We start from the raw sequence: 15680 nt of genomic DNA on the forward strand, positions 1-15680 counted from the left end.
GTACAAACAGTGAACGAATTTAAGGCAAAAAGTAAACAATGCCAGGTATTTCCGAGATACTAAATAGTTATGAGATCCAAAGACACTGTTTTAAAATGGAACCCCCCTTTGGCAGAGAAGTAGTACCAGTTTTACCTCAAAAACCTTAATATAATCTCAGACATAAAAAAAAAAATAATCCAAATCTTAAATTGAGATGTCTTAAAATTGTTTGAGTGAATGACTCCCTTTGGCTGTTCTCCAAAATACACAAAAATATTGGAGAGTGTTCAGAGGAGAGCAGTGAGGATGGGGAAGGGTCTGGAGGGGAAGTCTTGTGATGAGAAGCTGAAGTCCCTTGGTTTGTTCAGCCTGGAGAAAAGGAGACTGAGGGGAGACCTCATCGTGGTCTGTGGCTTCCTGACAAGGGGGAGTGAAGGGGCAGGTGTTGATCTCCTCTCTTTGGTGGCCAGCAATAGAACCCAAGGGAATGGTGTGAAGCTGAGAGACGGGAGGCTTGGGTTGGATATTGGGAAGAGGTTCTTTACTGAGGGGGTGGTTGGGCACTGGAACAGGCTGCCCAGGGAAGTGGTCACAGCACGGAGCTGGGCTGAGTTCAAGAAGCATCTGGACGATGCACCCAGTCCCATGCTCTGGCCTGGCTGGCCCTGTGTGGAGCCAGGAGTTGGACTCGATGATCCTGATGGTTCCCTTCCAGCTCAGGATTCTATGAAAGGTGATGACTCTGTTCCTAATTTGGTATTTGTGTGCTGCATTCCCAAGTGCTTCTGCCAGCCTGCAGATGATGATGGTTGGCTCTTAGGCCATACATGGGCTGTGTGAACCTGTGCTCACTCTTCCTTTCTTGCCAGTCCAACACACCTTGTTTCTGGCCTAAACAACATATAAGCAAACTCAGGGAATAATATGAAACCATTACATTTTTATTCTTCTCTGCATGATCCTGCTCAAACAGAACAGGTTAATGAGCTCCTAAGATTTTTTTGTTGGTAGATGCATATTTGAGTGTTCTTGGAAGGACCCTCACTTACTGGCTTTAAGTGCCTCTTTGTTTCAGGTAGGAACAGAACTTGTCTACAGGAAACAAAAAGAAAGCTCAGAATCATGTATTAAGCTGTCAAAAGGCATCATCATTTTATCAATCCATAACACTCACTAAAGACCTGCAAAGCTAGCAATATTTTCAACAGTCACAAAAGAAGAAAGTTATTCTCTGGATGCCCATGAAAAGGAGCAAATAACCATGTTGGTTGAGACATCTGAACAAACAAAAATGAAAGAAAAATGAAAGTGGATGAAAAGCTAAGTACTCACTAGCTTAAAAAAGGGAGCAGCAAAAGTCAGTGTACTGTGGGACTGAGTTGTCCTGAACACATAGGATTAGCTACAAGGGAAGCATGTTAGATAAAGTCTCTGTATAAGGGCAACCTCAAGGCATAATGATGTGGCAAATGGATGAAAGAATTGCAGGTGCTATGTGTAACATGGAGGAGAGCTGTAATATTTGCTTCTTGAAGTATTTTTAATGAAATAATTTGTTTCTGCTTTTCATCTTACATGATAAATCAGTAATTGATGCCCAGAGTGATAGGGTGTTAGTGAAACTATTTCAGAGTTTTTTGTTTTCTATTTAAAATCATCTATGAATTAGCATTTTAGAGAAGTGCTTTGTAAAAAAAAAAGAGTCAGCCTTCTGTCTTTCCCATTGTAAATTCAGGTCAGCATAGCTCTATCAGGGTACGCTTTAGATTCTCTAGCAAAACTAGGAAATAGTAAGGTTGACACTTTATATATTTCCATGTCACATTACAAAGAAACCCAAAACATAACCCCCTCCCCACTGCTGAAAAATTCCCATCACCTTATGTGATTTTTAAATAGCACTCTGTACCAAGGAAAGGGTACAGGACTAATGTAAAATATGGTTTCCACATCCTTGTAGACAATATTTACATTTTTCTGTATAACACTTGCATTTCTTTCATGAAATATTGCATGCAGTTGGCAGGTTGGCAGAGCCCCAAAGCTTCTTCCTCTTACAGCTGCTTCCTAGTTAATGAATGCAGAACAGGGGCAAGGCTATACCATCAAGAAGAAATTCCTCACAACAGCAGCGTTTCCAGAGCTTTAAAATGTGCACAGCATTAGCAAGACATCTGCTTTACATGGCACCTTTGTATGACCAGAGGACTGAAACAGGAGCTACTGCTTTATTGTTGGTTAACATCAGATCCCTTCCTGGCTGATAGGAAGTATGTAGGTCACGTATAGGCTACATTAGCATGACAAAACTCCTGGGGGGGGGACGGACAGGGAACAGTTTTCTTTTAGTTTGGATGCATTAAACAGTTTATGTGATACATACAGTCATACACACAGGGAGACCAAAGATCAAAGCCAGCAATGAATTTGACCTTGGATATATTTGTTGCTGAGGTCTCATATATCTCTTTACCGAAAGGAGTAGCTCTAGTTTCAGGATCAGCTTCATCTTTGGTGTGTGCCCCAGGCATCTTGCTGGGGTCCATGGGAAGGGAGCAGAAGCCCCTTTAGAAAGAACAAGTGGTGAGAAACACAACAGGGCAAGATTTGGAAATGTTTTATTCTGCTTCTCGCAGCATTTCTGGGTTGTAAGTCCAGTCAAAATGTGAACTCAAATCTACCTTCTGCCTCTGAAAGTGCCTCCACCTCTACATCAATTATGCTGAAGTGGGAGTGGCTGGGTAAAGCACTGTGCCCTGCCAGGGACTGGCTGTCTTGCAGGTCCCCAGGGTTTGGCCTTAACAGACCAAGGTCATTTTCAGGACTCGCTCAAAAAAATACCGGAGGCTGGTCTTGTTTTGTGGACAGGCTTGCAGTTGGGAACAGATACATTTCAGAAGCAGTTCTGAAGACAGGCAGTTTGGTTTTCTCTAACCTGATGCTCCATGTGCTGTGTGGGTTGCGTGCTTGCAGCCCAGGGCTTTGGCAGACCACGGAAAGTATCAGCGTCGAGCAGCACTTCCCCGACGGCCGCTCTCCTAATCAGCCTATCTGCAGCCTTTCCCCTGCTTCACTCTCAAGTGTTGCTGTAGCTGTAACTGGTTTCTGGAAACTTCTTCTGGCTTGGTTTAGCATAGTTATTCCAGACCATGCCAAAATTCCCCACAGTGGTGTAAAGAAATGGATTTGTTATCTTACACCAAAGCATATGGATGACTCCCAGTTCTTCTCTTCAACTCATGTCCATTTCCATGCCACTTTTCCTGGATGTGTGTGTTGGGCTGCAGTCTCCTCTGCCTAGGAGCCAGTGGCAGAATCGTGGTCCTGGTGAAATGAGCAGGATTGATTTCTTTCTATTTGCTCTGGGTTCAAGAAAGTCTGAATTTCATCACAAACACTTGCAGCGTGTGCATAATGTCTTTTACCAGGAATCTAGTCCTGGATGTGTCGTTTAAGAAGAACCACACCACAGCAGAAATGGTAGGGAGCTCAGAGTCTTTCTCAGGCTAAATTATTTTTGTGGTTTGTGTTAAATAGCATTATTTGTGATATGATCTCCCTCTTGTTTCTTTCCTCATACATTTTAACTTCAGACTGAAAAATCAGTGTTTCATTTCCTATGAAATTAGACTTCTTTTTCTAAAAGCAGAACTGCCTCTCTCTTTTTTTCCTTCTGTTTTGTTCAGGATTTTTTTTTTAATCAAAAATTGTCTAAATTTGTCTAGTGTTTGATTCCTTTAAGGAACAAAGAAAGAGAAGTAAGGCTGTTGTGTACTGAGTCCTTCCTTATGTAATGGGAACATGTCCAAACAGTTTTGAGGAATCTAGACTCTTCAGAGGAAGAGACAGGAATTTTGGGACAACAACACGATCTGTGTCCTCCCTGTTATTCCCAGATGTTAATGCTTTGGATCATAGCAGAAAAATTCTCTTTTGCTTTACAATTTTTAAAGCAGAAAGAATTGCTGGATTGGTTTCTGGGTGTCACAGTCTTTGAGGCTGAAAAATGTTTGATGTCAAGAAACTTCTGATGCTAAAGCTGTTTGGCTCTGGAATCTGCTGTTCGTTTGAGGTGGATTGATTTATCTGTTTGTTACAGATAAATAGGGGGAAAGCCCATGCCTTGGCAGAATTATTCAGGAAAACTACAGAAGATGTACCCTTGTAAGAAGCTACGTTTTCAATTGATGTTAAAAAATGCAGAAATCAGTGAATATGCATCCAGAAAGTCCATTCCATCTTCCACTTGGATTTGAACTTGTTCTCATGCACTGAGTGATGCTCTATTGTGTTTCTATTGACTGTTCTGCTGTGTTTTCAGGTTCAAAGTTCAGTCTTGGAGCGGATGAGCAGAAGAGCCCACTCGAGGACACGCCGTTTCCAGACACGGCCATTAATTTGGAGATACCTTTTGCAGAACAGGCAGCTAATCTCAAAGACAGCTCAGTAGGCAGAATGTGCAAGGGTGGAGGGGGTGACACTCTCCTCCCGGTACGTGTTTCCTATTTATTGCTCTCATTCTTTGGTTTTTACTAGTGGTACTGTTTGGATGACAATAATCTGATAGAGACTAAATTAGAAGTATGTTGTCAGATTCAGCTTTGGGGAGATGGATATGGTATACAATACTGTTGGATCAGCTGTCCTGGCTGTGTCCCCTCCCAGCTTCTTGGGTGCCCCCTGCCTTCTCATTGGTGGGACAGCATGAGAATCATAGAATCACAGACTGGTTTGGGTTGGAAGAGACCCCAAGATCATCTAGTTCCAACCCACCTGCCATGAGCAGGGACACCCTCCTCTAGATCAGATTGCCCAGAGACTCACCCAACCTGGCCTTGAACACTTCCACAGCCTCTCAGGGCAACCTGTTCCAGGACCTCCTCGTCCTCCTAAAGAATTTCTTCCTAGCATCAATCTAAACCTACCCTCTGTCAGCTTAAAGCCACCCCCCCTTGCCCTATCACTGCACTCCATGATAAACAATCCCTCTCCCACTTTCCTCTAGGGACCCTTAAAGTACTGGTAGGCTGCAATTAGGTCTCCCTGGAGCCTTCTCTTCTCCAGGCTGAAGAAGAAGCTGAAAAGCCTTTGACTGCTTGGCAACAAGTAAAAACATCAGCACTTTATCAACATGGTTCTCATCCTAAGTCCAAACCATGACACTAAACAGCTGCTAGGAACAAAATTAACTGTCTCAGCTGAGACCAGGACATTATGTTGATGTCTTTCTGGCAAAATGTGCTTTATGTGTAAGGGATAACAGACTGGTGATTCTAAGCTAGGAGAGTGGCTTAGTGGTAGTTATATAAAAACTGTGTCCTTACTTCATTTGTTTACAGACCCTTTTCCTGTTACCTCAGGTGAGATGGTTTACCTCTGTAATGAAAATCTCTGTTCTCATTTAAATAGTGCTGGTGGATACCTGTAGAGACCTTGAGCAGTTATCCAGTGCAGATGGGTGAGGGATGAGAATGAAGAACAGAATGGTCTATAGAAGCCTAAGGTCAAGTGACAGCAAATAAAGGCTTCATTTGTGCTCAGTTTTTAACTTTCCAACTCTTAATTTAAAAAGGCTTATTTTGAATGAATCCAAATAAATAGAGAGGATCCTCCAAGGCATTTTGTTGTGGATTCTCAGGTATATCTTTGAGGATCTCTCTCTATCTAACAGTTCATGAACATGCAGTTACGTATGACCTGTAAACTAATGACTGGAGTAAAAAACTTCTTTCCTTTTCCTCTTTCTCCTCCTTTTCTTCTTTCTTTTTCTTTTTTCTTTTTCTTTTTTTCTAACAGTACATGCAGACACATTGGAGTAAACGTAGTATCTGAAGTAAAAATGTTTCAAAGTTCTTCAGACATTTTAGATAAGGACCTGTGCAGTTTTTCAAATAGCAATTACCCCACATAGCCCAGTTCAAACATTACAAACCAGACACTAATGGATAATTAGAAATGGATTCTAACGTGTTTGAGACATATTTCTCTAATGCAGCCCATAACAAGGAAATGGTTGCTATATTCATACTTGGTTCTGTATACATGCATGTATACTTTGGCTATAGTTTTAGCTAGGCTTATGAAAGATTGCTCGAACACATGGCTGTGGGATTTCTCCTTCAAGAGTGGCAAAATGATAGGAAAATAGAGTTACAATTTGAGCTTGTTGCACCTTTGTCACTGGCAGCTATTTTTAAACATAGATGTTTGTGCAAGTCAGCCCAACCTCAAAGCAGGAAACTGAGTGGATATCTACAGTTTGTAAATTACTCTTAGGTTTTGGTGGGTGCCATTGTGGCCTTGTGCCACAGCCACCAGTTCAGCTGCGCTGTCACTGGGCCTGTACAGGACCAGAAATTAATTCTGGAGCATAATGTATCTTCCCAAATGGAAGGAGGTCTTGTCAACCTGCCTACTTTGAGTCATGCACACTGCTAATGTCAGTATTGGTGTTACTTAGAAGCCTGCTGGTGAGAGATGGATTTACTAAGCTCTATGAGCTGGAAAGCCCCTCTCCCTTGCCCTCTCACTCAGTTCCCTAACTGGAGCTTCTGAGCATTTAGTGCAATAAAAATGAGCCATAATTAAGGATCCCCCTTCCCTAAGAAGGGAATTGTTTTATTATTATTTATATGAAAACTAAATATGTTCCTTTGTGTGCATAAGAGCAGAGGGATAGGATTGTTCATGGACAGCTATTTCCACCACTGGAAAGGATGCAGCAAGTGGTGGGAGGTGGTTACAAGCAAGACAGTGCCAGACTCTTTGTGAAGGTGCACAGCAAAAGGACAAGAGGCAATGGACACAAGTGACTACAGGAGAAATTCTGTTTTGCAAAGAAAAAAGTCCCTGTGAGAGCATTAAGAAGTGGAATGGGAGCTCACAGAGGTTTTGGGAAGTTTTCATAATTCAGTTGTTCAGTGCAACAAGTAACCTGGTCAGACTTAGAATTTAGCTTTGCTTTGAGCAGGGGAACTACACAACCTCCAGAAGTCACTAGGAACCTTAATCTTTGTAAGTTTTTAAGATCATTTGCTATTCAACCTATTTGGATTCCCCTGTGATTTAGACAGTAACAGTAGGCTGCATGATGAAAGCTTGTGCCCTGAAGGAAGCACAGCCTTCAGGCAAAATAGTTTGTTATGACTTGGATTATTCACTGTGATGCAAATCTCTGCTTTTAGAATTTCAGGCTGCCCAAGGACAAAACAGGTACCACAAAGATTGGTGACCTGGCCCCTCAGGACATGAAGAAAGTCTACTCTTTAGCACTGATTGAATTAACTGCACTCTATGACGTACTTGGGATAGACTTCAAGCAGCAAAAAGCTGTAAAAATAAAAACAAAAGGTGAGTCAGTGTTCATATTCTGAACTAAATGGGTCTGGTTTAATCAAATAAAACAAATGCATCTGGTTCTTTATGATTTTCCAGCAGAAAATTTATATTAATGTATGTAATAGTTATGTAGGTCCTGAGCAACATTTAATTGTATGCCTTAACTCAAAGCATACTTCATTCACATAGTCACTCCAGCTCTCTGTCTAAACTTAAAAAGTCAGTTGCTGGGTGAATAAACCAAGGAGTGAAGAAGGGGAACAATCTCAGTAGTGTGCTGTGCAGAAAGAATTGCCTCACAGAAGTCTGTGTGTGCTCATACAATCCCTGGGAAGGCATGTGGGTATTCTTTTCCTGCTTCCCTGAAGGTAGGGACTGTGGTACTTCTCCCTGACTTTTTTGCTTTCATTGCCCTTGCCTGAAGATGCTGTGGAAGCCCTTGTTACCTGCTTTCCACTTCTGTCTGGTACGAACTTTCCTGTGTCACATAGGCCTTACCCCTTCAGTATTTACCCAGGACATGATGCAGTTTTTATGCTGAATGACATCTTATTAAGTGGGAGATTTGGGCTGTTGCAGAGGGTGTTGAGGCAGCTGCAATGCATCATTATGCTCTGCAAGCCATTGGAGCATATGTATAGTCAGTGCTTTACTTGGGAACATAGGACACATGGAAACCAATTTCAAGATGCCTTCAGTGCTTTGTTTGTTTTCTGTATTTCTGGCTTCTGCTAAATGCTTTACAAGAGCTTGAAATGTGTTACCTGTTAATCACAAGCCTGCTTTGGCCAAAACCCTGTTGTCAAGGTTCAGTGAATGCGACAGTGCAATAGCACACTTTGAATAATGGAAAGCAACAGAGAGAGTTGAGAGATATACAGCAAGGTACAATAGATTCTTCAGAATGTGCTCTTCAGATTACAGGAGAAGAAAACAACTTTTTAAATGCAAAAGGCATACACAGAAATACACATACACCTATGAGACCTTGATCCCTGAAATACATTTTCCCCTTGCAGAAGTGCTTGTACTTTCACTAATAAACAGAGACAGAACACTGTCTTCTCTTACATTTTGGGTCTTAATTTTGATTGGTTCTTCTTAGCAAATTGATTGCTCCTTGAATTTCCCTCAGAGGGTTAGTATCTGATGATACACAGTCATGAAAACCATTGAAGGATTAAAACCCTGGTTTTTCCCCAAGTGAAGAAGATGGGCTAGACTCATGGAAGTGTGTAGGAAGTAGACAATGACGTGTAATCCTTTCTGCCAAACAAATCTGCTTTAACAATGTAACACCTTCAGTGCCTTGTTGCTCTACCTGACCCTCACCTCTTCACTCCTGAAGTGGTGATTCATTCAGCCAGTTGATTCATACAGTGCTGGATCTATTGGTTGTTCCCCTTTATGCTTGAGTATGAAAAGATGACAAAGACATAATTCTTCCATGGAATGCTGTGCTGTGCCCAGTCCTGTCTTTCTGTTTACCTCCTACAGTTTTCTGCAACTTCTATCTCAGTAGAGTCTTTTATTATTGACAAGCTCTTCAGTGCGTGTCTGAGTGTCTGCATATTTTATAGAGACTTGTAATGCTGATAGAGATACAAGAACTCCCTGATTTGGCACTGAAACTGATGTTTCTTTGACATATATCAGATTCCCTTAAGGGCTGACATCTTTTTAGTAATTACAGCTGTTCTGTGCTCAGTATTGGCCTGGCATCATACCAAGGAGGAGTTTTTAGCTACATACAGTGTTATATGCTGTTTCAGAAAAATGACACGTGCAGCAATTATCAGTACTTCTGACAGAAGTTCTGTGTCAGCAAACTTTGGGTTAGCAGTTACTGGTATATCTCTCTCTTAATGGTCATCCACTTCTATTTGACTGGGTCACAGATGCATGGGAGTCTCATTTGCTTGAAGACTAAGGCTCGCTTTGCATCAGAGCTAGATTAACTGAGGCTAGATTCTATTTTATGAAAAATTGGCATTGCCTTAGCACTATTGTAAAGGTAATTTTCTAACCAAGATTTGACTGTACTTTAGCTTTTATTGAAAAAAAAAAGAAGGTAAAAAACCCCCCACCTTTGGCAATATGGTGATCTTATCCTGCTGATGTATAATGCAAAAGCACAGGCATTGAAAGGCTCTTCTTTCAAAACCCTCATAGAACTATTCAGAGTAACTCTGGGTGATAATCACATCTGTCTTGTTTTAGTAGCCAAATTTCTGAATATTTAACTCATGCCATTTGCATCTTAACTATAACTTGCATTGAGTGTTGCAGATCTGCATTGCAGGGTCATCATCACACCCATTCTGCAAACCAGAACCGTGCAGATGGTTCATTTATGCAGTTTGCTTCACTGTACTGCAGAATAGGTGGGTGGCAATTTGAAGTCAACACAGAAGACTCCTGATTCATGGTTGAAAGAAGAGATGAATGAATCCTTTTAGCCAGAATGCTTTGTGTAATACCTTGATTGGCAAAGACATTCAAATACTTTGAACAGAAGGTCAATAGCTCTGAATGTACTGGACAGGCTTATCGCTTCCAGAATGTGGGTTTATGCCATTATCACCTGTACTGGAACAGATGTGACTAATATCTCAATTGCTTTTGCTTTATTCTTCAGACTCTGGCTTGTTTGGTGTCCCACTGTCAGTTTTACTGGAACAGGATCAGAAAAAGGTGCCAGGAACCAAGGTCCCACTGATTTTTCAAAAGGTAAATAGGCACGAACAAGTCAAATTGTGATGTATCTTCAACAAGCATAAGTCAAGTTGTTACATACCTGCAAATGACAAACAACATTTTGTCACGGATTTATCTGCTCTCTATAGCAGAGTTTTTAGTGTGTTCCTCTAATCAGTCAAAGTTATTGTAACTTTTATTTGTAGCTTTACCTCAATGTGATAATTTGCTTTGTATCAGACATATTTTGAGTTAAAGAAATACAGATTGATTTTGTTACAACTGGTGTAGGGAAGATTAATAATAAACCTGTGAAATTTGACAATTGGTGTAAGAACCCGCTACAGCCAGATCTCGTTTCATAAAGGGGAGTGTAACTTCCATCATCAGTAGGGGCCACCCTTTATTTTTTTCAGAACAAATACTTGAAATTCCATAGAAACTCTCAATTCCTGGCCCACAAGCTGGGCTCATTACATCAGAATGGAGGGACCACAGGTGTGGACCTGTCGGAACACTGACAGAAACTCAGTGCTGTGTCATCACCATTTAAATAGCTTTGGGAACTTGCTTGTTAAATTATTTTTCAAGAAACAGAAAACTCCAAGTAGTTTTGCATCACTCTTTCAAAACTATTGCTCTGTCATTCACATCAGAAATTACTTCCTCAGGATCATAAAAATACCTTTGTGAGAAAGGTGGTACCTGGATAAAAAGATGCCGCATGACAAGGAGTGATTCATCACTGTGCTATCCTAGCAGCATTGTAAACATACTTCTCTAGGAAAAAGATTCTACATAAACATTTCTAGCTTACATGTGTGATTTGTTTTGCAAGGTGCAGACGTCACTTGGAATGTAGTTTTTCTTTGAGTGAGAGGAGGAGAATAAAGTTTCCCTGTTCTTCTGCCTGTTCTCCACAACACGTGTTTTCCAAGAATGGGGGATTTATATAAAGTGCAAGAAAGAACATTTCTGTGCATACTGCTTTTAAAATGTACCTTGGTTATCACTGAAATGGAACAGAACAAGCTAATAGGAAGGCTGCTTAATTAAAAAAGGAAAAGAAGTTGTAATTAAAAATACATCAAGTGAGGAATTCGGGTTTGAAATAATGACCTAGACCTGGAGTTTTCTGGCTGGAAAATCCGATGGTAATGTATGAGGATCTGTGTATCTCCCCCAGAAGTTTCTGCTGATGGTAATTCAGGGGTCTGGCTGGCTGTTGAGGCCATGCAGAGCAGCCCTGGGAGATGCAGAGCGGATCTCCTGTAGGCAGGAGGCTGGTGGTGGCCGGCACCCATCTTTTGCCGCCTGCTGAGGCGACGCTGAGCAGTGAGGGTGCGTGAAGGAGTCCTGGCTGCCACCAGGCCTCGCCTCCCCCTAGGTGTGGTGATGGTGGCAAGCCACAAAACGTGACCACAGCGTCTTTGTGTGCAACAGAGGAGAGTCACAGTCACTGCTCTGGTGCAAGCCAGATACAGTGATACCTGGAAGCAGCCAGGTAGCACTTCCCCCTCTCTCCTTTCCCCTCGCCCCACTTTCTCGTTTTCCTTGGAAAATATACCAAGGGCACATCTTTAGTACTGTTTTCTACCTTTGTGGCTTTTTCTGTCTGGCCTTTTTTATGGCATTTGTTACACAAGTGCAGTGTTTGTAAACCCCCCTTTAATGTAACTGGAGAAAGCACAAGTGAGTTGTATAATATTTCTTACTCAACATCTGGCACAGGAAGGTGTGTAACAAAGGCACTGCCCTAGTCAAACATCGTGACAGCCATTTGTGATACAATGTCATCAACTTTTGACATTTACAGATTTCTTTGGAATGCTCTTAGATCCATCCTTTGGTGAATACTTCTAGAACTCTCTATTTTTTAGAGAAACAGAATTTGTTGTATGTGCTATAAGTGCAGAATTCCTACTAATTTATCTAAGCCACGCACAGGATGGCAAACTGTTGAGTTTGTCAGGAGAATGCCAAGATTTTCAAAATTGAAACTTCCTTAAAGCCTAAGAGTACTTAGGTCTTCTCTGGGAAAGTTATAAAGAAGTCTATATTGGTAGAAAGTTGTATCTCTAATGTTACCTTGTTTTGATTCAGCAGCACTTTAACAGGGGTAGTAATTGTAATTTTGGAAAAAAGTAATTTTGGAAAAAAACCTGCTTCAGTCACTGAAGGAGGTCTAAAAAAGTTTTCTTTTTTAATATAGTAGCTAGTTCTTCTTTAATAGTGTTCATAAACCAGGTAAAAGCCATACTAAATGTTTTCTCTACATTTTAAACAACTGTAATCCATTTGTAAACTGTGTTTGCATGTCTGCTTGTTACATATGTGCCTGTGCAAATGCATGCACACACATACATACATACAGAAAGTCTCCAGTATATCAGAACTATCTCCCAGTAATTTTTAATTGGTATCTCATAATTCTCATAATTTTAATTGGCATTCTCATAATTTTCAAGTTCCAGAACCTTGCATACCTGGACCTATAGGTGGGAACTGGGGGAGTAAATCCTACAGAGAGAGGCTGAGGGAGCTGGGCTGGTTCAGCCTGGAGAAGAGAAGGCTGCGGGGGGACCTCATTGCAGCCTTCCAGTCCCTGAAGGGAACATACATACAAGAGGAGAATCAACTTTTTAAAAGGGTAGATACTGGCAGGACAAGGGGGAATGGACTAAAGCTAAAGGAGGGAAGGTTTAGATTACATATTAGGGGGAAGTTTTTTACAGAGAGAGTGGTGAGGGGCTGGAAGGGGCTGCCCAGAGAGGGGGTGGGTGCCCCATCCCTGGGGGTGTTCAAGGCCAGGTTGGATGGGGCCCTGGGCAACCTTGTGTAGCTCCAGGCCTGAGGTTGGTGTCCCTGCCTGTGGCAGGGGGGTTGGAGCTCTGTGATCCTTGGGGTCCCTTCCAACCCATGGCATTCTATGGTTCTATGATCTTCCTTAATGCAGTTTGCTTTGTGTTTGACAGCTGATTGCCCATATAGAAGAGGCAACTCTGGAAACAGAAGGACTTCTTAGAATACCAGGAGTTTCAACAAGAATAAAGGTAAAAGATGCACAGATTCTCAGCATCTCTGTAAACATGCCTTCACTTGCTCATTTTGTTTTGTTGTGGAAATATATTTTAATACCAGGTTGCTATGAAAATTTTCTAGAACAGGAAGCAAAATCTCTTCACAAAGAAACCTGAATTGTATTAGCTGGGGAGCTGATGGTTTCATCTGGAGTATTTTTGGGGACAAGAGTGGAGTTGGAAGGAGAGTCAAAGCTACATTTCAAACTCAGTTGTGCCAAAATCTCATTAATTCTTGGCACAATCTTTCCAGCCTTTTGCTTTTTCCCTGAACCGGCTTAATCATCTGAGCAGTTCATACATAGTCTGTCTACTCCAGGAGGAACCTTTTCCCTGGCACTGTGAGCCTATTTTAATAGCTAGACTTAACCTGTGCTACAGGGCAAGGCAGCCAGCATGCACTGAGGAACCTCTCAGGTTTATTTTTATGAACAGCAATATAACTGCTCAGCTCACCAAGCACAATCTTGTCCGGCACGTCCGTACTCACCGGCACTTTGCGGAGTGAGTGCCAGTTACATGCAGACTCTCCCCCAGTGCTTGCCTTAATGCAGGAGGCTGAATACACAGTGTGATTCATGCCAAGCCTCAATGTGTTAAAAAGACGGTCTGAACTGGCCTGAAATTCTAAACAGAAAGGACCATGTAAGTGGATTCAGCTGTCCGAAGACGTCTGCCAGCCTCCCTCGCGTAGAACTCGGCTGAGCAGCTGGTTCATTAGGAACAACTGAAAGAAGGGAATATTATGGGAATTGGCTTTGTTTGTTTACCAGTAACTAAGATAGTAAATTTTTTACAATTTCCCCCCATTCTGTGCTTTCTGCTTTCCTGCATACTGGAGTGATTTTGGAATGGTTTTGTTTATTTGTTTATCTTTGAGTTTATACTTTTAATAGGGTTTGCCAGGCAGGGTATCATTCGCTATTTGGCTTTTTGTTAGCAAAAATGTTAAGTTCCTGTACATATTCTAATAGAAAATTGTATGGAAAACTAAAGAATTTAGCATACTGAAGGACTGATGTTTTATCTTAATTTTCTTAAATGGTTTCTCCTATAGAAAAGAAAATTTCTCATTATTTCGTTTTATAGAAAGACATAGCTAATCTCAAGAAAAATATTTTGCTATTTTATGCAATAGATTTTAGAGTTGTTATTATTAAACAAATGCATTCTATATACCCCATAGTTAAATACATTTACTTTAAAATATGAGCATCGGTGCATTAGGACACGCAGGTAACATTTCTGCCCTTGCCTCTCAGGTAAAACAATTCATTTTATCTGGATGTTTAATAATGCATTTGCCACAGTGATTTGGTGTGAATGTGGATGGAGGACCTGATGAGACTCAGAGGGAGAATCTTCATCTTTATTTCTAAAGATTGCTTCTGTGGATGATTAGGAAATCAAACCCACTTGACTTCAGACATCTGTGCTAGGATCTGTACACCTTTGAAACCCCTGTGTAATCAGTGGAGACAGAAGATCTTTGGAAGACAGTTGAGAACATCCAATTTTTATATCTAACCTAGAGTGTCCACATTTTCTTTGGAAACAGATCTATTTTCCATTTGGATGAAGTTAAATTTAATGAGAAGAGTATCTTAAAAATGTGTCCTGTATCCTCTGTCCAATGTTCCCTTCTTGTCCAGATAAATAATTCAGGCCACATTTTTCCACAGCAGTTCTCCTCGCTTTGTCTCACATCCTTTACAGAACAAGCCAGGGTCTCTGTCCCCTTTTTCCTTCTGGAAGAACTGAGGCAAGAAGGGAGGGACTTGTGAGAAGTAGCCATGGGCCACTGGCCCTATGCTCAGGGCACTTCCCGCTCTGCCAGACTGGGAAATAAACGACACGGGTGCAGGGCTGGGACAGATGTGTAACGTGAGGCTGAGGAGGACTCACTTAGCAGCAAGTTCCCATTCGTACATCTCTGGAAGTGTGATAGTAGCCCTGCCATGGGAGAAGGGCAGGCATACAGTAATTTCTGCTGCCCATAGTATCCCACCTTTTCCATCCCCAGAGTTACAAGGTGTCAGTGAGACCTTCAGTGCTCTTTGTTCTGCTGCATAACCCTGTGTTTTGCAATCCAGTCCCCTTCCGTAGCAGGTGTTTGACACCCAGTGCTAGGCAAAGCACTGTCCAGCCACACCAGTCTTTCCCCTGTGTTTTAAAAAGAGAACCACCCTCACTTGAGTGTGTTTTTGATAGGAAACTGTGTGTCAACAGTCATAATTGCCGTATTTGTTTAGGGAAATGGCCGTACATGCATTGAGGTTACACCCCTTGTTAGTAGCTTCAGAATTGCTATGGATATCAGCCCTATCTTAATATTTGGGGGAGGGGAAGTCAGGAGCCTTACATGAATGAGTATGCTACCTGGTTCTTAAAGTATATTCCATATGGCCCCAAGGCAGGCTCATGGGATTTCTTCCTGTACGATTTGGTCATCTGCTGGCTCTTACAATGTGTTTGCTTCTGATCCCGAATTTATCTTTCTGTAGCAAAAGATCAATGGCAGCTGGACTTCATTGACAGTTCAGATGTCTCTTTCCCCTCCCCCTTCAAAGTATGGGAAGTATT

The 15680-nt window shown here is 41.6% G+C and overlaps 1 protein-coding gene across 1 annotated transcript in view; it reads left to right on the forward strand.

Moving 5' to 3' along the window:
* ARHGAP18 (Rho GTPase activating protein 18) overlaps positions 1-15680 on the forward strand; it is a 65992-nt gene that overhangs the window by 34932 nt on the left and 15380 nt on the right. The window contains exons 5-8 of the mRNA XM_084261667.1: positions 4304-4473; positions 7167-7332; positions 9959-10050; positions 12993-13070. Coding sequence (XP_084117793.1) covers positions 4304-4473; positions 7167-7332; positions 9959-10050; positions 12993-13070 — 506 coding nt within the window. The remainder of the gene's footprint in view (positions 1-4303; positions 4474-7166; positions 7333-9958; positions 10051-12992; positions 13071-15680) is intronic.

This window comes from Gallinula chloropus, assembly GCF_964237585.1.
Source record: "Gallinula chloropus genome assembly, chromosome: 3".
Lineage (NCBI taxonomy): Eukaryota > Metazoa > Chordata > Aves > Gruiformes > Rallidae > Gallinula > Gallinula chloropus.